This window comes from Pteropus alecto, unplaced genomic scaffold (assembly GCF_000325575.1).
Source record: "Pteropus alecto unplaced genomic scaffold, ASM32557v1 scaffold213, whole genome shotgun sequence".
NCBI lineage: Eukaryota > Metazoa > Chordata > Mammalia > Chiroptera > Pteropodidae > Pteropus > Pteropus alecto.
In genome coordinates, this window is record NW_006434829.1 from 4,071,453 (window position 1) to 4,095,151 (window position 23,699).

A 23,699-nucleotide genomic window follows, 5' to 3' on the forward strand; every position below is an offset into this window, starting at 1 on the left:
CAGATAGCATAAAGAGTCAGTTAACACAATTTTGTATGTTACACATATTACATACCACGTTCTTACATAAACTAAGGTAGAGAAAGAAAATGTTAAAATCATACAGAAGAGAAAATGTTTTTTGGTGTTTATTGGAGAAAATCTTTGTAAAAGTGGACCCGCACAGTTCACACCTGTGTTGTTCAGGGGTCAGCTGTGTTCTGTATTTTTTAAGTATTTTATTTTTTAAGTATTCTATAGAACTATGATGATGAGGCCTCACCTCAACCTGATACACAACTAAATTATAATAATGCCAGAGGTTCCGTTTTATCTCTGTTGTCCAGAATTTATTTTCAAACTTGAGCACTTGGAGGCATTCTTGAGTTTGTACTTATATATCTAGTTTCTTAAGAATAATTGAACGTAACCTGATTTCTTATGTGAATCCAAAAGGTTAGTGCTTGTTTGTGAATTTTATTGGTTTTTTTTTGTTTGTTTTATATTTATTCAGATTCTTTGCCCATGAATTTTGTTTTTTTATACTTAGTAGATATTTTTCTTGTACAGTTCTCATTTGAATTAACTCGTGAACTAGAGTGTAATTTCCTGGAGTTTTAGAACAGTGTGTTGGGCTCACTCTCTTGTTTGGGTTTGAGGGTAGGTGAAGAAATAACTCGAGAAGCCAAAAAAGCACGAAAAGTAGGTGGCCTTACCGGTAGCAGTTCTGATGACAGTGGAAGCGAGTCTGATGCCTCTGATAACGAAGAAAGTGACTATGAGAGCTCTAAAAACATGAGTTCTGGGGATGATGACGACTTCAACCCATTTAGAGACGAGTCAAGTGAGGATGATGAAGACGGTGAGTTCCTGACTGTGTTCAGCGTCAACAAAAGGGCAGTTACAGCTTTGTATTTTAAATGGGACGTTGTATTAAAACCTTTTTTTCTGTGAAGTACAAATCATCCCCCAGAGTCTTAGATTTTGTTTGGTGGAGGGCTCCAAGCTCATCTGCCTTACGTTAAGCTCATTTATGTGGGATGACCACCTCAATCTTGTGCAGTTATTTTTAACCTCAAACCATGAACTTGTGCCTCATGGTGTATGGATGAACTGGACCACTGTGGTTGGTGATCATTTACAGGTTATCAGTTGACAATACAAAAAAATTCAAGGCTTTCCTTTGAAGGTTCTGCACTTGTTTTAACACAAATGATTTGACTCAGTCTTTCCTTAAATTTTCAGATCCCTGGTTAATCAGAAAAGACCACAAGAAAAACAAAGATAAAAAAAGAAAGAAAAGCATAGATCCAGATTCTATTCAAAGTGCCTTATTAGCATCAGGTCTTGGATCAAAACGACCTAGTTTTTCCTCTACACCAGTTATTTCGCCTGCTCCTAACAGCGCACCAGGTATCCACATGGAAGCTTGCTTTGTCTATGGAATGTGCTTTTAAACAAAACAGGTGTTTAAACTTTGTACTGACTTTTAACAAATGCACTTTATCTAGCTAACAGCAACACCAACAGTAACAGTAGCCTTATAACAAGTCAGGATGCCGTGGAGAGGGCCCAGCAGATGAAGAAAGACCTGCTGGATAAACTAGAAAAATTAGCTGAAGACCTTCCTCCTAATACCCTGGATGAACTTATTGATGAACTTGGTGGCCCTGAGAATGTCGCCGAGGTAAATATGACTTGATCGTGGCTCGCTCGGTAATTTTTTGCCACTTGTTCAACCCTGTAGAATGAGTGATATTTTGGGTATTGTCACATAATCTTATTTGCTCCTGAGGTCTTAGAACCCTGTTCTCTAGCTCTCATCCTAGGGCCAGTATCGAGTGTCCGCCCCAAGACACCGATCTGTCTGTTACTGTACCGTCAAGCAGCAGCCTTTTGTGGTCATCGCCATGCGTCTTTTTCCACTGGAATTTGAACTTTTCAAAATCAAAGACTGTGTCGCAACGTTCTCTTTGCCACAGTGCCCCGTGCCACATAGGCTGCGCAATACAGTTGGCTTCTTCATCCCCTTCCGTCTCACACCGAGACGCTCTAATGGAGTAGTCTTAGTACCCGAGTCAGATGCCTTAATTATAAGCGACACTGTTTGGCTTTGCAGATGACTGGCCGCAAGGGGAGGGTTGTAAGCAATGATGATGGAAGCATATCTTATGAGTCAAGATCTGAACTTGATGTCCCTGTGGAAATACTAAATATCACAGAAAAACAAAGATTTATGGATGGAGATAAGGTACGTTTTTCTGGGATGCTGTTTAATGGTGAGAATACTGCCCTATACATTTAGACATTTAGTTTAATCTTTACATAAGTCATTTTTCTTTTCCTATAAATTATGTTGAATGTTGCTATTCTACATTTTTTTAGCAGTTGCACATAATCACTAAACATTCTGCATGTTTTCTCATGAATTGTAATAAGTATTTTTTATTTTGCGCACAGAATTAGATGTTGGCTCTTGATGGCTTTGGAGGCTTCTGAAATCTTTAATCAGAATACTAAAATACTACGTTCTCTCTGGTCACCTTAGTGGCACTACATCTAATGCTACACGGTAGTGTCAGTCCAGTTTTGAACCTAGAAATACATTAAGTGTGCCCAGATGACTAGTACGTTTTGGTTTTGCTGTTTCTGTTATTGCTATGCCATGTTATATTAGGATGGTTTACTCCAAACGACTGGTGGATTGAACTTGCACCTGACCTCTAGAGAGACCTTGTTTGCCTCCAGAGGCTGTGTCTTTCTATAGGCTCTTATTGTTAAGTAAACTTTATCAGTCAAGATGGTTGGATCCGTTTTTCCTCCGTCAAGGTGGAATTGCGATAAGTATTTGCTGATGAGATTGCTAAAAAGAGATTGCCCCACACGACCTCCTCCCTTGATCTAAAAAAGGAGGACTAAAATCTCATTTCTTTACCCCATTTCGCATTAGATTTCGATGGATTTTTCTGTTTTGCAATTAGAAAATAGGCGTTAGTTACCACCATCAAAATTGTCTTTCAAATGTATTGAAAAGCTCATGTTACACATTTTAAAGATTGTAGGTAGAGATAGTATCAGTTAGTTCATATACTTGGTTCATGAATTTCGGGCCATACGCGTTAGGAGTTGTATTAGTTGGAACCTGTTTTGGCTGAGAGGTGACAGGAGATCCAAAATCATATTGACTTGAGCAAGGTGGGCATTTATTTTCCCGTGTACACTTGTCCCATGTATGGACAGGCCAGGGCTGGCATGGCCCCTTGAAGAGCAGGCCTCTTCGGCTGTGTTCCTTTAATTTGCGAGCCTCCACTCCCAAGTTACTTCCCTGTGAGACGGCCGTTTCACATTCATCCATCACACTTCCACATTCCAGCCAGCAGAGGAGAAAAGAGAAGGACATGGTTTCAACTTTTAAGGACAGTACCTAGACGTTGGTCACATCACCTACAACCTGCAGGCTAGAGTGCTCACGCTTGGCTGCAAGGAGACTGGGAATGCAGCCTTGATTCTGGGCAGCCATGTCGCAGGCTAAAATTGGGGTTTCTGTAACTTAGAAAGAAGGGGAGACTAGGCATCGGTGGACCCCCAGTAGTCTGCCTGAGGACCGTAGATTTCTTCCCTGCTTGGCTTTGTGCGGAGATGATCTTTTCCCCCACTTAACTTTTTGTGCAGAACATCGCTATCATCTCAGAAGCTGCCAGCTCAGGTATTTCGTTACAAGCAGACCGGAGGGCTAAAAATCAAAGGCGAAGAGTTCACATGACTTTGGAATTGCCATGGAGCGCCGATAGAGCGATTCAGCAATTCGGTAAGTTTGTACACTGAATTTCACTGGGGAAATATGTACACTCAAAATCTGTATTTAATGTCAGACATCTTAGAACTCGAGATGTGTAGATTTTGGAGGTGTTTGTGTATTGCATATACCTTAAAATAGCGCGTCATGAATTCGTACCTATTTTAGGAGACGTGAAAGATCTGCAATGGGATTTCCTGGGGTTCGTTGCATTAAATCCAAGGGCAGGGCTCCTCGGAGTGTCTGCATTATGGACCTTTAGGACGTAGACAGTTCATGTTAGAGCACCTGCCACTTCGGGTTCTTTTCAGCCCTCGGCTTAACCGAGGGCACATTATTCCTCCCTTCTCTTCATATTCATGTCCCCGTTATCTGGAGATTTTAAAAAACAACAATTTTGGGTGAATCCAGAGCAGCTGTGTATCAGCAACATTGTCATTAACCAGACTGGAGCAGCGGGAGTCACGTGCTTATCATTTCACAGTTTTGTGGCAGTTTTTGTTCCCTTGTAAGGGGAGACATTGTTCTGAATGTGGCTGTTGTTCAAGTCAGTGTTTTGATTTCCTACTTTTTGGGGAGTTATGGTAATTGTTACATTCTTTAATTTTCTTCTTGTTTCAGGGTTTCTGGATATCAGCTTAGTGTTGAAAGCTAAGAATAGATCTCAGAATACTTTGTATGTAGTGAACACAATCTGATTTGTTTTTGATGTCATTTCAGGACGAACTCATAGATCAAACCAAGTTACTGCTCCCGAATACGTCTTTCTGATTTCTGAATTGGCAGGAGAACAGAGATTTGCATCTATTGTTGCCAAAAGACTTGAGAGTTTGGTAAGTTTTTGAGTTGTATAGATGCATATAAAAGAAGGTGTGTGTTATCTGTCTTCCGTTCCTTGACTGGAAATTGTGCGTTTTGATAGGGGGCACTGACACATGGCGATAGAAGAGCAACAGAATCTAGAGATCTGAGCAGGTTCAACTTTGATAATAAGGTACGTTTCAGCTTCCAGTGGCCCTGCAAACTTGTGTCTGTCACGAACAAAAGTGAAAGTGGTTACAGTTTAAACCTTTAAAACTGCCTCTTATGGTTTTGCTGTAAAACCATGGTTTCCTGTAAGACAGGCTTCCACATATCAGTTCGATCTTTAGAGATCAACTCTGTAATGCAGTCATTTTTTCGTTCCTTTTGGAAAATAGGAATATAATTTATACTTGTGAATGCATCAAGTATGATACCCCAGAAGTAAAGGAAGTTATTTATTAATCGAATGCTCGCTGTGTGTAAGGTATGAACTGGATACTGGGCATTATAAAATACATATAAAGATAATTTAGTCCTGCTGTTTTTGAATCTTTGGTACAGTTAGTGTTTATAGAGCTTAGTGGGTCATGTGATTGAAGAGTATTCAAATACTGAAACTGGATAATTGTTGTTGTTTTTATTACAGTATGGAAGAAATGCTTTAGAAATTGTCATGAAATCTATTGTAAACTTAGATTCTCCTATGGTATCGCCACCTCCAGACTACCCTGGAGAATTCTTTAAAGGTAATTTTTTAAAATAAGCATAACAGAGGGAAGTGAGTACCACCAGCAGGAGGTACTAAAACCTATTGTGACGTGCAACGTTGTTTTTAGACTTCTTTGGACTGTAAATTACTCAAAAGTTAGAAATTGAAGGCACCTAAGTTGACCAATTATAATAAACCATTAGGTTTATTAAATTTCATTCAAATCAAGTGCTTTTGCTCTTGACAGCTTATTACGTGTTATTACTGGATTAATAGAGGAAAATGGTTTTGTTAGATTAAGATCACTATGCCAAATAGCTTTTAAAATTTAATTTTGAAGCTAAAGTACCTAGGTAAAAACCTGTGGAGGTTGGCGGGGGTGTAAGTGCAACGAAATTAGCCGTGTGTTAACACTTGTTAAAATCGGGTTATGAGTACCTGTTTGATTATAGAATACTTTTTACATTTGTATGTGTTTGGAAATTCCCATGTTGAAAAAAGGAAGTTCTAGGTAGTGTTATAGAAATTTTTTGACCTATCCTGTAATCTGTAGAGTATATTTTACCCCATAAATGTAAGAAGTCTAGGTGATTTTAGTAGCTCAGGAAACTATGAAAATATTTTGGAAAATAAATAGATGTCAGATATTTGAAATATTGCTGTTGAGTTAGCATTTCTCACTAGGAAGTCCTTCCCAGTCAAAGCAGCATTTAGTTGGTGGCAGTCCATGTTGACATGCCTGTCAGGGTGCTTAGCATCACGGAGGGCGTTTACCAACAACAGAAACAAAGCCTTGGCCCTGTTCCTCCTTCCCTCCTTTCTCCCTCTCTCTCTCCCTCTCTCCCTCTGTCTCTCTCCCTCTGTCTCTCTCTCTCCCTCTCCCTCTCTCCCTCTGTCTCTCTCTCCCTCTGTCTCTGTCTCTCTCTCTGTCTCTGTCTCTGTCTCTGTCTCTCTCTCTGTCTCCGTCTCTGGTTTTTGCTCTTTTTTTTGGTCATTGGAAGTAGTGGCAAAAATAACTCTCCGCTTTATTCCTAATTTTTTGAAAGTGCATGTCAATCATCTTAAGTAATGGAAGGAATCTAAACGTGTGTAATGAAGAGTCAGTCCCCTCCCCTTAACTTCCGCCCGCCGAGATCACAGATGTTAACAGCCTGAACTGGGGCAGCCTTCTAGCATCTTTTCTCTGTGTTCGTCTAAACGCAGAGCTTTTCTTTTAAATGTTACTCATGTTACTTGCTATGTACTTTGCTCAATACATCACAGACTCCCTTACAAGTCGGCGGCTGTATCACTAACACGTTTTTAATAGTCACATAGCATTCTATAGCTAGCTTACGTAACAGCTGCTTAATCATTCCCTCATAACAAGTAGTGCTGAATTTATACAGCTATCCCTCTATACAGGTAATTCCTCCCACCCCCCACCCATCGGATGGGTCCCCAAAGGAAGAGTTATTGCAGTAGAGATCTTTGGCCACGTAATTGTCACCCACAGAAACAACAATTTTGAGCCTGTAGCAGCGTGTTGGCTGATGAAATGAATGCGTACCTAGGATATCGTCGTGCTTCCTATTGACCCTTTTCTCTCCCTTGTTCTGCAAGGCTGAGTTTGAGCCTGAATCCCAGGACTTTTACAAACTCCGCAAACTGCCCTCCTAGTAACACAATTCAGAATACACTGTCATATTTGCTTCTGTTGTGCATCACCTTGTCGATACTGATAAGTAAGGTTTGGGAAAAAATGTTACATTCTTATTTATACTGTTATTGAAGGTAGTATTATTCTGCTGCATGTTCAAAATTGTTTAGATTTTGTGGGGATAACTGACCTCCACTGCCAGAGATGCTGTTGGAAAGATATTTTCTTGAACTAACAGTATTGAGGCTTGAGTACTGCGGCGTTTCAGAGGGCCTCACGATCTTTGAGGACTGTGGGTTCCGTTTAATTCAGTTAATAGAAAGTGTGGACAATACGCAGTGTCTGAAAGCTAGAACTTGATCTCATCTGTTTAGTCAGGTAACAGCTTATCAACCTCTGAGGTTTTTTTTATAAACTCACTTTCCTGCAGATGTCCGGCAAGGGCTCATAGGAGTTGGCCTGATCAGCGTGGAAGACCGCTCGGGAATCCTTACTCTGGACAAAGGTGATGGTGCTGGTTTGTATGCGCAGAGCCGGTGCTGCGTCGTTAAAGCCCGTTCTGCGGTTTATGCTTGTCTGTGTGAATGGGACGCTTCAAGTCCGGAGGTCTCAGTCTCCTGTTACTGCGTGCTCAAAAAGCACTCTGGGTGGCTTTTCCCTGCTGTGGTTATGCAGAAGAGATCGATCTCAGAGATCAGACAGATCCCCGACCTGTCCATACAGCAGCAGTTCCCACCCCAGATTGCACACGTGATCAGCTGTCACGTTTTCTAAAACGTGCTGATCCGAGGCTGGCGCTCAGACGGGCTGTCTCCCAGAGCTCCCAGGTGTTCAGGTGGCCACAGTGGCACATAACATCACTGACTCGTAGTACTCACAGCTCTGCTAGTTAAGAGTCGGTGTTGGTCAAATACAGGGTGACGAAAGGTTACTTGACTTTGGGTGGTGAACACAACGTGATGTACAGATGACATATTTAGCATTGTACACTTAAATCTATATAATTTCATTATCCAGCGTCACCCAATAAGTTTAATAAGATTAAAAAAAAATAATGTTGGAGAACAAACATTCCTATGTGTTAAATTGTGTTGATACTTTTAGTAAGTGAGGTTGAAGATGCAAAATTCAATTTGGCAAACACGGCCTTTGCGCATGTACTGTGGTCATGGTGATCACTTTAGGTAGAAATGGTGAGATCGTGGCTGCACTGTGAGCAGTGCAGGAGTTGTGACGGAAGGCCAGAGGAGAGAGTGAGACTTGGACTAAGCTTCTTACATGCGTGCATGTTTAATTGCCATTCAAATGCATTAAATCTCTTATATGATCTTGTCATTGCAGATTATAACAACATAGGGAAATTCTTAAATAGAATTTTGGGCATGGAGGTGCATCAGCAGAATGCACTGTTTCAGTATTTTGCAGACACACTTACTGCAGTTGTTCAAAATGCCAAAAAAAATGGAAGATACGATATGGGAATCTTAGGTAAGTGGGGGAATGTTTTAAATGTCATGTGCATTCCTGATAAAATGTTCCTTTTACATTTATATGCTGCTTTTTCTTGTTCAAGATCTTGGTTCTGGAGATGAAAAAGTGAGGAAAAGTGATGTTAAGAAGTTTCTGACTCCGGGATATTCAACCTCTGGGCATGTAGAGCTATACACGGTAAGTTTGGAAAACGCGTCGATCCAGCGTGATGCCCTTCTGTGGTCGGCACTCACAGAAGGGAGTTTAATTTAAATGTTATTGTTTCTTTTATAGATTAGTGTAGAGAGGGGAATGTCCTGGGAGGAAGCTACCAAGATTTGGGCAGAGCTAACAGGACCAGATGATGGCTTTTACTTGTCACTGCAAGTAAGACTTTTTCCTTTAAATGTGAATTGTTCAGAAGTGTGTTTTCATTGCCAGCATTGAGATTCTCTGCTTTGTGCCTATTTTCCAATTATATTTAGTTTTCTTTGTTTTGGTAATTAATCATTGTAATTGTGAGTTTGTCCATTTATGTACATTTTCACTTAATATATTTGAGGGATGTTAGATGCAGTTTTTTAAATTAATTTTTTTTTTGAGCAAATTGAACTTTTTAAGTAACATCATGCCTTCCTTACTCCTAATAATGCTTTACGTTTAAAAGGTTCATTTTAACTACTTTTATTTAGGGTTTGCCTGTGGACAGAGCTAAGGAGGGAGAAATGTATGTGTGTGTATATACTTGTACATTTACATATAGACATACACGCACACATGCGTACATCCATACAGAGCACAGTATCTTAAATTCATATTTTTAGTTCTTTTCAAAACCATGGAATTTTTATCTCATGTCTTCTCTGATATTTAGTTGTTTTCTTTCTTTTATATTAGTAATTCTTATTCTCCAGGGCACACAGGATGGTAAATATTATCGCTACTACGATTCAGTTTTCCTGAAAATTATTTTTTTAAAAAACTATCTTTTTTGCATATCTTTTTTCCATTCTTCCATCTTAAAATGTAATCGTGCTATTCTGCATTGTCAGCATATGGCAATTACATAGTTCACTCTTCCCTTAAATCCTCATTTAATCTTAGCTCTTCAGGCAATTAATTGACATTTAATGCTCACCACTCACTCGGCCGTCCTCAGGTTAGCATCTCTGTGGTTCCTTATTGCGGAGCCCGTTCTGTAGTGGGTGGGTCTCTCACGAAGGGCTGATGGGAGCCTCACGCCCTGAGGTCTCGCATGCCTCTGGGTTTGTTCTTTTATACTTGAAAGACAGTCTTACTGAACGTGAGACTGAGATCTTCAGTTCACATTTTCTTTTCTTGAATTCTACTTAAATATGCTACAAATTCTTCTGAGAAAAAGTCGCCGTTGGAGTTTGATGAGCGCTGATTTCTTTCTCTTTTTAATTTAATTATTCTGTTTGTCTGCGTGCCGCAGTACTCTCGCTCTCTGAAGGCCGGTAGTTCTCTTAGAACATACGTTGGCATTAGTCGTTCTTGTCAGTATTCTCAGGTACGCGATATGCTCTTTCAGTGTGTAGTTTCACATTTTAGTATTTCAGGAAGTTTTCGGAATCATTTTTATTTGCAAAATGTTTAGTATTCTATTTCCTTGAATTTCTCCTTTATCAGGCAGGACTCCTTTTATCCATTATTGGATTCTTGTCCATCTTTACTTTGTTTTCGCTTGACTCCTTTTTATCTCTTCATTTCTTTTTCATTAACAGCTTTATTGAGATAAAATCCATATACCATCCAATTCACTCACTTAAGTGTATAATTGTGATTTTTGGTATATCGCATTGTTAATTTTTAAAATCGCGGTAAAGTAACAATAGTTGCTATTTTAACCATGTTTAAGTGTATAATTCAGTGGCATTATTTTCACAGCATTGTGCAACCATCGCCACCATCTATAAACTGAGTTTAACAAGGTCTCACCAAGATAGTAATTTCTAAAACTTTTCCATCATCCCAAACAGACTATGACTGTTAAACAGCCACTCTCCTTCCCCCTCCCCCAGCCGCTGGGAGCGTCTGATCTCCTCTCTGTCTCTCTGAGTTTGCTATCTTAGGTACCTCATGTACGTGGAATCAGCCACATTTGTCCTGTGCCCGGCTGCTTTCATTTAGCCCAGAGCTTTCAAGGTTCTCCCATGTCATAGTATGTGTCGGAATGTCATCGCTTTTTGTGAGTGAATGCTATTTCATTGTATGTATGTACACATTTTGCTTTTATTTGCAAATATTTATTGAATGACCAGCTGTACATGAAGACCTGGTTCAAGATGTAACCGCATAAAGTAGAGCATATATGATGATGCCACAGGCAGGTGAGACCATCAATCAGTAAGCCCTCTGGAGCAGGAGTACTAAACGTTTTGATAAAGTCAGATAGTAAATATTTTTAGGTTTTGCAGGCCATACATGGTCTCTGCTTTGTGGTTTTTTCCCCCCCACCCTTCTACCCTCCCATTGTTCGTAAAGCTTTGGAGCCTCAGGCCGGATTTGGTCCACAGGCCTGGTTTACTAGTCACTGATCCGAGAGCAAAGTGCTTGAACTGGATCTGGCTCCTGGTTGGTTGGTTGGTTGTTTTGAAAGTCTTCCTGAGATAATTGTAAATTCAGATGAGATTTTAAGAATTAATACAGAGAAATTACTTGTACACCAATTTTCCCGATGGTAGTATTTTACAAAAACTATAGTACGATGTCACAACCAGGATATTGACATAGTTCACGAGATTTTATTCGGATTTCTCCCTTAAATGGGATCTGGATGGGCCCACATAGGGTATTGGTTACTGTTTTCGTGCAAAGTCATTGCCAGCATCTAAGCATGGCAGGTTTTGGTGAGAGTGCTGGCCCCCGCTCTCGGTACCTGCAGCTGCGGCTGGCCGTGAGGGCTGGTGTCGCTGGTGTCCCGAGAAGGGCATTGTCTAGGGAAGGACCAGCTCTTTGTCTTGGCTCCACAGCAGTGAGCAAACGTGCGTCACAGTGTGTTGCACTTGTGTTGACATTAGGAAAACCATATCAGAATCGCTTTCATTTCCTCTGTAACGTGACGGTTTATTTTATAATTATAATGAGTTAATCTGACACTACCAAGTCAGATTATACCGTTATTTGCTTGAAACCTTGTGTTCTCAGTATAAATTTATTGACTGTGTCACATGAACTGATAAAAAATTTTTAATGTAATTACATAAACAATGTTTCAGATTATTTGAGCAAGTAAAAGACAAAGGCTCTTTAATATCCATGAAGAAAAAAGTGAAATATTAAGTCTTTTTCTTTCATCAGGATAAGAATTATCTTACTATAAAAATTTAGTAGCTCAACAAAGTATTCATTTCATAGAGGAGCTGGGGGAAATGTCTCTACTTTGCAACTTTTCTTTTTCCTTCAATTCCTCCCCAGAGATTTTTGCTGGGAAGCTCACCATTCTTTAAAGGCGGTATCAATTAATGGAAATTAATATAATTTATAAAAGTTTATATAAAATTAATTTTCCATTCTTATTTTTTCCTTTAATTGAGACTTTTTATAACTCCTTCCCCTTAGGATTTCTCTCATGAATCCAACTTTTAAAAACTTTAACAAACATATGTAGGTTCCATCATATCTAGTGCGCATCCTTTTCCCAATTCTGCATGCATAGGTTTCCCCTGTCGTAGCTTTCCTGTTTACCTATCACTTGGTTAGGTGATGCTGTCTCATTTCACCCTTCAGGAAACCATAGGGGTAGGTAGCACAGATGGCTTAGATGAATTCAGAGGACTGCGAGTGATCAAAATCACCTTGGAGGTTGTATTTCATTGTAACTGAAAGGAGAGTAACTTTTTTAACAACCACATTATGAAAAATTTTAAACACGGAGGTAAAAGAATTTTCCCGTGCATGCCGTTCATGCCCACTCCTTTGGGCCGTGAGTCAGGCGCATGGACTGGAACGTGCAGAGTTGTCTCCACTGCACATCTGCTTTAAAGCTTGTTCCAAACAATTTTCTAAAGACTGTCTTGGCCCACGACCTATGCCTTCATCTTGGTGAGACCTTGTTAAACTGTCGTACTTTTGTTTCAAAAGATTCTGTTTGCTGCTGTGATGGTACAAAGAAAAACAAGTGTGTTTTGAGGTGTCTGGTGTCGAATCTTTATATTTTCCCACTTTTTTTTAATAGATAAGGAACAACAAGAAAACTGCCATCTTAGTTAAAGAAGTCAACCCTAAAAAGAAGCTTTTCTTAGTTTATAGACCAAATACTGGGAAACAGCTCAAATTAGAAATTTATGCTGATCTAAAAAAGAAATATAAGAAGGTATTTTTTCTTTTGTATACTATGCTATTTGATATTTATAAATACAGTAACATAGAAGCTATGTTTAGAAGTGTTTTGTGTCTATAAAATTATTTTGTTGATTTTTTTTTCTTTGATTACTGGAAATTTTTCAGAAAATTGTCGTTTTGTTATATTAATATCTTGGTCTTAAGTTTTATCTACCATGAAGAAACTGATAAGATGATTATTTGAAATAGCTTTTGTTGTCAGGACGGGAAGCTTGCATTGCTAACTATGAAAATGAGAATTTTTTAAATAAAGAGAAGATATGCAAGACAAATTTCTTCCAAACAACTCCTGGTTTTATTGTGAACTGCTATGTTTATATTTTGCAATGATTTCTAGAAAAATAGTGAATGACTATTTTTCTTAACAATGGTTATTAGTTATTATGTTTTTATTAGTATTACCTTATACTTCTGTTCTCCTAGCCGTTGTTGCTTGTAAACAATTATAATTAAGCCAGCTATTTGAAAAATTCGTTTCATAGGAGGAACCTCATGGAAGAACTTGTATGTGGTCCTCAAATGCAGCCAGCAGCAAGGGCAAGGTTTTCTGTACAGAGATGATTTTAAGTCGGCTTTAGAGACAAGATGAGGGAGTCAGTTTGTTTAAAACAAACCTGTTTCAGTGGAATCTTTGTCTTATTTCACAGGTGGTCTCAGACGATGCCCTGGTTCACTGGTTAGATCAGTACAGTTCGTCCGCAGACACTTGTACTCATGCTTATTGGTTAGTATTTTCACGTTTCTCACCGTATTTTCCAAAGTGTAATCAAGATTTAATTAAACGTGGCTTCACTCTTTAGCAATCTGCCCCTGTGAGTACATGAACAGCTTCACTGTTGTGAGGCGTGCCTCTTTCCATCACGGGCACTCAGAGTGTGTGGACCACACGCCGTTGAGGTGGCCCCTCGCTCTTCACTGAGGCTCTGTAACCACCAAGCAGCCATTGTCTGGGAGCCTGGACGTCTGTTCTCGGTGTTAACTTTTATGTCCCTCCTTCTCTCCTTCTCTTTCTTTATTTTTTTCTTCCTCTCTTTCTTTCCATTTTCTTTAAAGCTTTCCTGGTGTCTGAAATAGTTTTGTTTTTAAGGCTAGGTAGGGAGCTTGTAGGAAGGAGAGCACAGGTGCCTCAAGCGGTGAGCAGTAGCTGCAGGCTGTGCTGCTCGCCAGCTGGAGCTGTGGCCCTCAGGTCGTTGAGTTGTGTGCCACAGTGCTGATATCAGAGCCCGGACTGGCGTGTGTGTACACTCTGCACCCTTTAATTCTCTCAGTGTTCTCTTATCCATTAACTAGGTAATGGGGTATCTGGCCCACTTTATGAACAGGGGTATAAGATATAGATGAATTTTCGCTAGATTTTTTTTTTAGACACTTGTAGGTAGACAAATTTGCTTTGATGTGAGCAGTGTTTTTTGTTCGTTTTCATTTTGAGAGTGAATTAGTGCTTGTTGGAAATTAGGAAAAGTCTTTAAGATTAAATACTTTAGAAGTCAACCTACAGAAGTCCTCTCTAAAACATTTGCTTTGAGTTTTAGCGAGAAAAGTGCCCTAATACTGTGTATTCACCTTGAATTAATACTAGAAAGATAATTATTGATGAATTGTGAAAAGAATTTTAACCGTAAAATTTTGACGTCTTTTTCACAGTTGTTTATAAATTTTCATATTTTTTTTGTGCGGGTGTTTGCTGAGGCCTTTCCCACAATATATTGGTAGTTTACTATAGTAGAAATAATATGCAGCATTATTTTATAAGATAGCACTGATACAGTAAACTAAAACTGATACAGATATTAAAATGACAGAGGCTTAAATGGATATCAAAATCAGTAGATCAGACCTTTTATAGGGAGTCAGGCCTCAGAAATAACTAATTTTAAAAATCAGCAGTGATACCTTATATTGGAAAGGATAATTCAGTGTGTCAACGGGATTATAATCGAAGAAGCTATCAGTAAAGGCAAATGATGCTGGGACATTTTCCACTTGAAATTTGGTAGACGTGCGGGCCTTTTCCGTGTGTCTTTGTACATAAGCTTTCCCCCCATCTCTCCTAGGCGCGGCAACTGCAAAAAAGCAAGCTTGGGATTAGTTTGTGAAATAGGCCTTCGTTGCCGCACATATTACGTGTTATGTGGCTCAGTACTGAGTGTCTGGACCAAAGTCGAGGGTGTTCTAGCATCTGTCAGTGGCACAAACGTGAAAATGCAGATAGTTCGGCTAAGAACAGAGGATGGACAGCGGATCGTAGGTGAGTCAATTTTTGTTGTTTTAAGATTAAGCTGAGGAACAAATCATTCTGTTTTTTTCTCATTTTGTTTCTTACATCTTAGACTCTTGACACTTATGTCTAGTAGTAGGGTAGAGCTTGCTTTTATGTTCTTAAAAGGTTGAACAGAAGTTAAGCCTTTGAAAGGACAGTGTTGATTCCGGCCGAAGCCCGGTGTCGTCTTCCGTTTTATGCTGCTCTTGCTGCCCACTCCCCTGCCTCGCCGTCACTGCCTGCACAGGCTCGCAGGCTCCCTGGCGTGGGGACGCAGCTCCGCCTCTTGCCCAGATGCTCTGAAGTCTGCCGTGTGACGTTTATTGAGCCAGATCGAGACTGGAACTCAAAGCCACTGTGCACAGAGGATGGACCGGAGTCCTGCAGGCGGCAGGGGCTGGCTGTGCCCCCACCGCTTGCTCAGTTACAGGCTTCATGGGGGTCCATCCTGTTGCCACACTTTCCCCGTCGCTTCATCTTCGTCTCATTTGCAGCAGCCTTCCTCGGTCGTGTGCTGCAGATGGGTCGCCTGTGGCCAGAGTCAATTCATGGACACTTTTTTGACCCTCAAGAATTGTTGTTTTACATTTTCGTTTGAATTAGTTACCAGCAGTTGAAAATCAAAGGCCTGGATTTCCATCTTCTTTTTTAAAAAGTGAAACAAAACACAGCGGCTTCTCTGGAACATGGAGCTTCTCTCCCCACGTGGGGGAGTCGGACATTCTCTTACCCCGGGCATGCACTGCCCAGTTTGCTGAGGTCCGCACCGTGCCCACTTAGAGGTTTCCTGCCTCAGTCAGCAGTGGAGTTTGCAAACACTACCTTGGAGTCTTTTGGCTCGTGCCAGAGAAGGTGGCGTTTGACACGTTTGTGGACCTGCGAAGAGAGAGTAGCTAGGAAGGTGCTGCACTTGACCTTCTGTCCCTCCACCAAGGAGGTGGGGTGACGTGGACACAGGCACATGCTCAGGTGTTTGTGGGCAGTGCTGCAGGGGAATCGGGTTTCCTCTGAAAGGGCTATTTCAGGTGTGAGGTATTCCTGTAGTTGTGGGGTCTCGTCCATTACACTTGGTATTACGCCCATTTGGAATTGTCTGTGATGTGTAGAACACCATATGGTCTCCTGGATGCCACCTTCATAAAGTCTTATTTCTAATTGCAGGTTTGATCATTCCTGCAAATTGTGTGTCTCCTCTTGTAAATCTCCTGTCAACTTCAGACCAGTCTCAACAGCTTGCGGTCCAACAGAAGCAGCTCTGGCAGCAGCGTCACCCCCAAAGCATCGCCAACTTGAGCAACGCATAAGAACAGACAGGTTTCAACATGGATGTATCTGAAATGCTGTTGAAGCTTATCATTTGCATAAAAATCAGGGACAGTTTCCAAAGAATTATAATTTTTTTCAGTTGTGCTCTCTCTAGTTAATTTTTTTGGGAATAAGGACAAACCTGGAATAGATAGCAAAGCCGAAGATGAGCAGTGGCGATGGTGGTGCATATGTCTTTCCTTTCGCTTTGCCCATGGTACTTCCCATGCGCTTCTGCTCTGGGCGAGCAGAGGGGATGTGCGCGTGCGTGTGTGTTCGTCTGTTTGTGAGTTTGTTAAAGGCTACGAACCACAGTTGGTTTAAAAACGCTTGGAACTTCCCAAACTGGCTTTACTTCATGTTACACAGTGCTCAGGGTTAACGCAGTCCATCCATGCCATTGCTGCGGGAGTTATCCCCGGACGCATGTGTTTGAGTCTATAAATATAGAACATATATATCGGTTTCTTTTTCCAACTTATTAAACACTAGGTTTATTAAAGCATGAAATGAAAGGTTGCACATCATGCGTTCAGGTTCTTTTCTAGTTTTTGTTCTGACAGTGCATGTCTTTGAAAGCATGCGTAAACAAGATTAACACAGAAGTCCGGTTACGGAGAGAAACATTTGTAGGTGTATAGCATTGGTTATTGCATTTTTATAATGTTTATACCTGGGTGTTGCTTCTGGCCCTGTGAACCTCTCCCCCTCCCCCATTCTCCCTGCCCCAGGTTTCTTGTCAAGGTGACGAGTACAGACTTTTTTTTTTTGTGATAAAATTCCTAAAAGTTCATTTTAATGTATTAATAGTATTCCTAATGAGTGCTGCAAAAATGGCTACAAGCCTGCTTTTCTCAAAATTACATTTTCCTTAACTTAAAGGTAGTTTTAGGAAGAAGTACAAATCAGCTTCCATCTTGCAAACAATCTTTTTTTACTTCATTTTCTTAATTTGCTTTGTCACTCATAAAAAAGGAAACCGTACTTGAGCTGTAAACTAGACAATGAGGAAACACTTGAGGCTTCTGCTGTATGTTTATTTCTTGTTGTTGTTGTTACCCAGTAACTTGAATATTGTTTAATGTGTTGTAAGACATTGTAGAGTTTATCTCAAGCTGTTAAAAATGGTAATGTACAAATGTGAATAGACACTTATCTATAATATGGGTAAGTTTTGTTTCGCCTATAATAGATGTTTTATAAAAACAAGTGAGGGGACAATTGGTCTTTTTGTTTCCTTTTTTTGTTTCTTTTTTTTTTTTTTTTTTTTGCTTGCACAGGTTGCACTATTGAAAAATTGAGATTGTATAAACCTGGTCAAAAGCTGCAAGATGCCAGTCTTGTAGATGTCAAATAAAAAGTTCTTACCCTAATGAGAAGTGGACTCTTGCTTAGGCCCTCTCCGCCCTCAGAGGCAGTCTGTGGCGGCCATCGGCAGCCCTCGGGCGCACCCGGCGTCCCAGGTCGCCTTCGTTTTGGCTTAAAATCTACCCCTCAAAGTTGAGGCGACGTTGAGGAAAGGGTAAAATGAGAGTACTTTTGAATGTTTATCAAGTTAAGTTCTCCTTTGTTACTTTTTAAACTTCTCTCAGAATCAGGCGCGCTGTACGTTACGTTACGTGCTAGAAAGCCGGGGCTTCGTTCCTTTAGAGCCCTAGTTTGGTCACGTCCAGTTTAGTTGTGTCAGGTTTCCCACAAGTTTTCTTTCTTTGGATTTATTTATTCTTGCTGCCTAAAAGAACAGATTGAGAATAATTTCTGTTCTTTGGCATATTTTGCCCAGCGGATGCAATTTTTTATCCTCAGTCTAGTCCTGTATCTCAGGCAGTGGTTCATACGCGTATCAACCAATTAGTTCCCGGGCCGGGCACAGAGACCCACTTGGCAGCCAGCAGCAGCCGGATTCCACCTGCAGCAGATGCAGCAGACTTCCCAGGTCCGCTGTTTTTAACCTGGCAGCCCCGTCAGCTCCCATCATACTGAGGTGGACAGAGCTGGGGAGGGAAGCAGAACCAGCCTGCCCCTCCAGTGAGGCCACATGGCAGGGCTGGGGAAGATAGGCTCTCGTGGGCTGTTGGCCTGACTTCCCTTTTGCGTGTGAGGGGATCTTTTTTAGTAAGCCACGGTTTTCCCCGAGCAGCGTCAGTATGAGGATTCCTTAGCATGCAGGTAGTCGACCCCCACGCTCGACGATGTAATGCTTGCTCTTGGAATAGCTATCCTGATACAAAAGGGCCATACATCTGTTCTGTTCTTTGTAGGACAGCTTTGTTTTGCTTTTTAAAATTCAGGTCTAGAAATAAGACCTGAAAACTCTCAGTAGACCTCAAAAAGACAGCCAGTGTAATGGGTGGGGACTGAGGTGCCTTCCTGCCCCTGCCCTCCATGGGGTGGTGTGCGTGGAGCACCCAGAGCCTGCTGCCCATCCCCCCTGGAGGAGAGCATGTGACCTTTACACTGTGCCCTTATCTAAGTCAGCAGGTTCAGGTTGGCCGGCACAGGAAAACCCAGCATCCGAGGTCCTCTTCTGTCAAAAACCAAGTCTTAGCAGTTCACTTCTTTAAAACAGGTCCGTGTATTTCAGGATCTGAATGCCACGTCCGAACCCGGGGCGCTTTCGAACCCAGTGCGAGTCCATTTGGCTTCTGCGATGCCTTGTCTCCCTTTTTAGCAATATGGCTCTGAGCACAAAGACTGGGTCGTAAATCACGATAGTGTTTTCAGAGTTTACAGTGTCGATTATACTGAAAACCACTTCCTGAGGCCAGAGCTGCTCAGATGGCATCTTGGGGACGACTAGTGTCCCCCTGAGTTAAGCAACCTCCATGCCACAAGGCATCTGTCTACAGCTTAGAGGGATTATCCAGATGCGTATCAATGATGTGAATCCCTGAAAGTATTGAAGTATTTCTTTAAACACAACTTGATCAAAAAGTAAATGACTTAAGCAATTTTCCCTTTCGCTGCTAAGTTGCAGATACACTCTTGAATATCTTTTCTTTACATGTGTGTATAATTAGCAAGAACTTGCATCCAAAGCAATGTAGTAGTGTGTGTACATATATATGTATTTATTCCAATCCAGTTAGCACTTAAGAAACCTTTTTGAGTTGCTACGATAAACCTTTTAATTTTATTTTGCTTCATCTGTAAAGGTAAACGTTCTAGATAACCAAGCTCCAGGGAGAAGAAATAGTGTTTTAGAGGCAGAGTTTTCTGGCTGGTGGCCCTTGGACATTCATTTGCTAATATCCGTATGATGTCATTAGAAGGCTTCCTGCTTGACGAGAAAGGGCACCGGGCAGCATCCATCCGCGGTCCTCTTAGCATAAAGGAAACAGCCATAGATTGGAAATGGTCGATGCATCTCAGTTTACGAAAGTAGGAGCAGAGGCTATTTTCCCTTCGGGTCCTTTTCTTGATACGATACTAAGAGGAAGGTCCTATCTAAATATTCTCATTTAAAAAATGTACCTGAGTGATAGTTGATAGTGTCTAAGAACGGTGCTGTGTGAAGAGTCACTATTAGGCTGGCCCCAGGGGACAGAGGTTTGGTCAGTTCAGGCATCCCAGCAACAACGGGAGCCACTGTGATGATGGGTGTTTGTTGCCCCCCATCCCTGTGTCTGGGGTCTCCCCGGCTAACACCACACCCATGCACGCACATTGTGACCCTCTGCTTCTGGAACGCAGCGAGCAAAATTCATTTGCAAAAAACTCATTGGCTGCCGATGCCTATACACGTAAGTGAAGAAGTCACATCTAGATACCTGCAACTCGAGCTAGCTAGTAATTGTTCTCTGAGCACTTGGGGTGAAATCTAAAACCCACCTTCTAATTTTCTGCTGTACTTATATATATATATATGTACATAAACGTGTATGTTATAGAAATGTTTGAGTTCTTTTGAATTCCGAATGTAAATATTTCTTGTAAATTGGGTCCCCCCTCACCCCTCAACTTGTTTTTCCCTTTTCTCACCCCCCCTTCAATCCTATTTATTCTTTTCTTGACTTCCCATACGGGGCATCTTACCTTTTTTTTTTTTTTGGATGTAGAAAAGTATGAAAACTTCTTAGTTGAATTTGTTCATATATTTGAGGATTCAGTTTTGCATCTTCGCTGTAGAATTCCAATGTCTATTTTGTGTTAATATTTTTCAACATGCCTGATTGTGTTTTGCATTTTTATTACAGATTTTTATTGTGTGCAATGCATTGTATTGGGGGGGGGAATGTACTTGAGTGCAATTGCTGATACTGTCATTATATGACTAGTTATGCTCATTTATGTTGCTCTTTGGAAGCTGTAGTGAGCCTGATGTTTCACATAAAAAAAAAAAAATTCTTCCCAGGACTTCCTTTAAGCTCCTCTAACTTCTTCAGTGCATTTGGGATCCAACTTAGCTCTTCGGTGAACCCAGCTTGTTCCTACCCTTGCAATTTTTCAGGCCTGCCCCTAACTCTTCATCCATGTGGCTCTCTCGCTGAGAGGAGAATCTTGCAAGTCTGAACCTTGATTTATGGCCTGCTGCTGCTACAAATTTTCTATGTTTCTCTTAAGAAGTCTGGCCTATGCTTTTAATCTACAAATAATAATCGAAATTTGTTTTGCAGCAAGCACAGGTAACCTGCTCCCACCTGTTAAGGATATTTGTAGGAGACGGGGAGACAGGCCTGGTGCACGCTAGTGTCCGTGTTGACAGGTGACGTTAGGCAGTGTACTTCAAGAACAGTTGTCCCCCCAAAGAGAGCGATGCAGCTGCTGTAGAGGCTTCCTCGAGCCTGCAGCTCATGAGTCGGTTCAGGGCTGAGGGTGCAGCAGGCCGTTAACGGAGGAGGGGCTGGCCCCGGTGGCCGCTCTCACCCTCCTGGTGGTGCTGCGGATCTGGCCTGAAGCAGTCGCGGCCTCCGAGCTTCTCAAGGAGCTTCTTAACCATGTGCTGCTGACGGTGGAGCCCCAGAGGCGAACCCTGGGTGGTGACTCACGGATTCTGCCCCTTTAAGGAAATGTTCCTCTGTGACTTTCAGGGAAGAGCGCCGTGAGCACTTCTCAGCCTTTATTCACAAGCACGCTTCATCCCTTGCTGTTGAACTGGGCAGGCTTCTTGGAAATTTCAAAGTAGTCTGTATTTGGCTAAGTCCTGGGAACCTAACTTGTCATAAGTAGGGCCCGTCAGCCATTAGCTCCCGTGTACATCCCTGTTCCAGCCGCCCCGCCCGGCTCACTCCCATCCGGCGCCCACAGAGCAGCTGATCTGTGCGCCGCGCAGCCGCAGCCGCGTCCTCTGCCGCGATGTGGCTCCACACAGTTAAGCTAAGACTGTCCCTTTCCTGCAGAGTCGAGCCAGGGACGCAGCCTGGGAAAGTCGGTTCTTTTCGATTCTTGCAACTCAGGCCTCCTGGGGCTGCAGGTTCACCCGCAGGCCCCCCCCAGTGAGAAACCCGGCTTTTCCACCAACCCCACCCCAAGGGCCTTTCCTGCTATGATGACAGTATTTGTGGCACTGAAGAGGGTAAAGAAGCTTGAGCCTTCTCGCTGACTTCCACTTGATGGCGCAGAGAGCTTTTTTTCTACGTAGCACACTGCAGTCTCATCGCCATCAAAAAAATCATCCTGTTCATGGTTTATACTGAATTTGCAAACTACTGATATGATTTTTCAATAACCACTTGTATCTACCATCAACCATGAGAGGTGGGAAGAGGTACATGGTGCCTCTGCAATAAAACTCTTGCCAGGTTCTACCTCCGCTGAGCAAAGGGTACTTTTATATGTAGGTGTAGACCTCCCTCCCTCACGAACCCGACACGGTGCGTCTCGAGACAACACACGATGGAGTCCAAAGACAGTTTGAAACAAAAGTGGGTGTGAACTCTGGGGTTTTATTTCCTTCTCTTTTTTTAATTCTCCCTTTTGATATCGCTCCCCCGTTTTGAATGTCGGCGTGTGACGGGTGCGGGCCGCTTTCACGACACGGCTTCACCCAGCCCTCCGTGTAACCCGGGACCAACTGGCCAGAAACGATTGTTCCCGCCGTTTCGCTATGTAACTTTAACGACTGGGTCTCATGCAATAAAAATATTTTGGGCTGCATTCTGCGAGGTTTTAACCCTCGCGAGTGAGAACGATCGACCATGAAGCGTGAACAAATTCTGTATTTAGTTGTTGTGTTTTTGTTTTTGTTCTTTTTTCTTTTTTCTTTTTTTTGTAAGATTCTTAAATAAATTAAACGGCTGATCTGCTGCTGCTCTCTCCGTGTTTTCTCTGTCCCGGTTCTGAGCTGTGTCAGTGCCACCACGCTCACCTAGAGAGCGGCTGTTCTGTTGGCACTGTGCGTAGAGTTCCAGAAGACGTCTCACGGCATGGGTAAAATGGAACCCAGCACTCGCTAGAGCAGAAAGTGAAACGGCAGTGTAGGCCAAGGTCCAGGTCCTTGTCACCGCTCCTGAGACTCAGGTCGCCAAGTGCCCTCCCCGAGTGATGCCGTAAGACAAGGTAGCCACGAAGGTTGGAGGACTTGGGGCACGAGGCTTCCTGTTCAGATTCCCTTCCTGGGGTCGAGCAACGAACCGAGCAGCGAAGCAACCCGCGGGTCTAACGTTGCAGCTTATGAAAAAAACAATATGAAAAAACGAACAAATTCAGACGAGCGATGGGCGCTGTCGGGCACTCGGTGTGTTCGCCTCTGTAGTCCGCCATCTGGTAGTGTTCAGATGAAGTTACGTGGCTTCTAAGTTACGAAAGGCCTTCTAGCTTCTAATCTTTGTGGAATTGGTGCCCGTATTTAATATTCATGTGTTCAGTGAGTGTTTAATAAGCAGCCGCTGTGTCTCTAGCGTGGGGCCGCGTGAAGTCCCCAGGAGTGGCTCCTCCGGGGTAGTTTCTCTGATGTCAGAGACAGCGAACAGGTGAGCAGACTGTTCCCGGGGGCGGTGGTGGCCCTGGGCGTTGGGAAGACAGCATCAGGGATGCTTGCGGGCCTGCCCGAGGCTGGGGTCCGAGGACCGATGACCGCGTAGTTGGTGTCCGACTGCCCTGCAGCTGGAGTGGATGGAGAGAAGCGCGTGGCGATGTCATACTGGCGCTGAGCTCACGGGCAGTGCTTGGCCAACGGGTCCAGGCAGCAGCCTGCTCTGGACGAGGAGCCCGCGGGGTTGGGGATGAACAGGAGCGAAGATGTCTGGAAAAGGAGGATGGATCGGTGCCCAGAAGGGTGACTAGACCCCACTGCCCTATGCGGGAGCACCCTTGCTGTCTCTGTGGGAATGAGCGGAGCACCCACCCAGGAGCTCCTTAGCGGGGGCGGGCTGGGGGTGGTGCTGCTCCCTCTAGGCCTGGAGCAAGGTGCCCCGAGCGGGGAGGGAGAGAG

The 23,699-nt window shown here is 42.4% G+C and overlaps 1 protein-coding gene across 7 annotated transcripts in view; it reads left to right on the forward strand.

The window, feature by feature from the left end:
• Positions 1–17,700, forward strand: part of SBNO1 (strawberry notch homolog 1) — a 43,071-nt gene extending 25,371 nt beyond the window's left edge. For 5 of the 7 annotated variants that reach the window (XM_015587952.1, XM_015587954.1, XM_015587953.1 and 2 more), the window contains 16 exons: positions 644–841; positions 1,225–1,392; positions 1,491–1,666; positions 2,099–2,230; positions 3,652–3,787; positions 4,496–4,608; positions 4,698–4,769; positions 5,226–5,325; positions 7,358–7,444; positions 8,269–8,415; positions 8,501–8,595; positions 8,692–8,784; positions 12,596–12,733; positions 13,410–13,486; positions 14,817–15,010; positions 16,184–17,700. In XM_015587952.1, coding sequence (XP_015443438.1) covers positions 644–841; positions 1,225–1,392; positions 1,491–1,666; positions 2,099–2,230; positions 3,652–3,787; positions 4,496–4,608; positions 4,698–4,769; positions 5,226–5,325; positions 7,358–7,444; positions 8,269–8,415; positions 8,501–8,595; positions 8,692–8,784; positions 12,596–12,733; positions 13,410–13,486; positions 14,817–15,010; positions 16,184–16,326 — 2,069 coding nt within the window. In that variant the 3' untranslated portion in view covers positions 16,327–17,700. The remainder of the gene's footprint in view (positions 1–643; positions 842–1,224; positions 1,393–1,490; positions 1,667–2,098; positions 2,231–3,651; positions 3,788–4,495; positions 4,609–4,697; positions 4,770–5,225; positions 5,326–7,357; positions 7,445–8,268; positions 8,416–8,500; positions 8,596–8,691; positions 8,785–12,595; positions 12,734–13,409; positions 13,487–14,816; positions 15,011–16,183) is intronic. The other 2 variants (XM_006909982.2, XM_006909983.2) reach the window with 1 other exon arrangement.
• Positions 17,701–23,699: the final 5,999 nt, after the last annotated feature.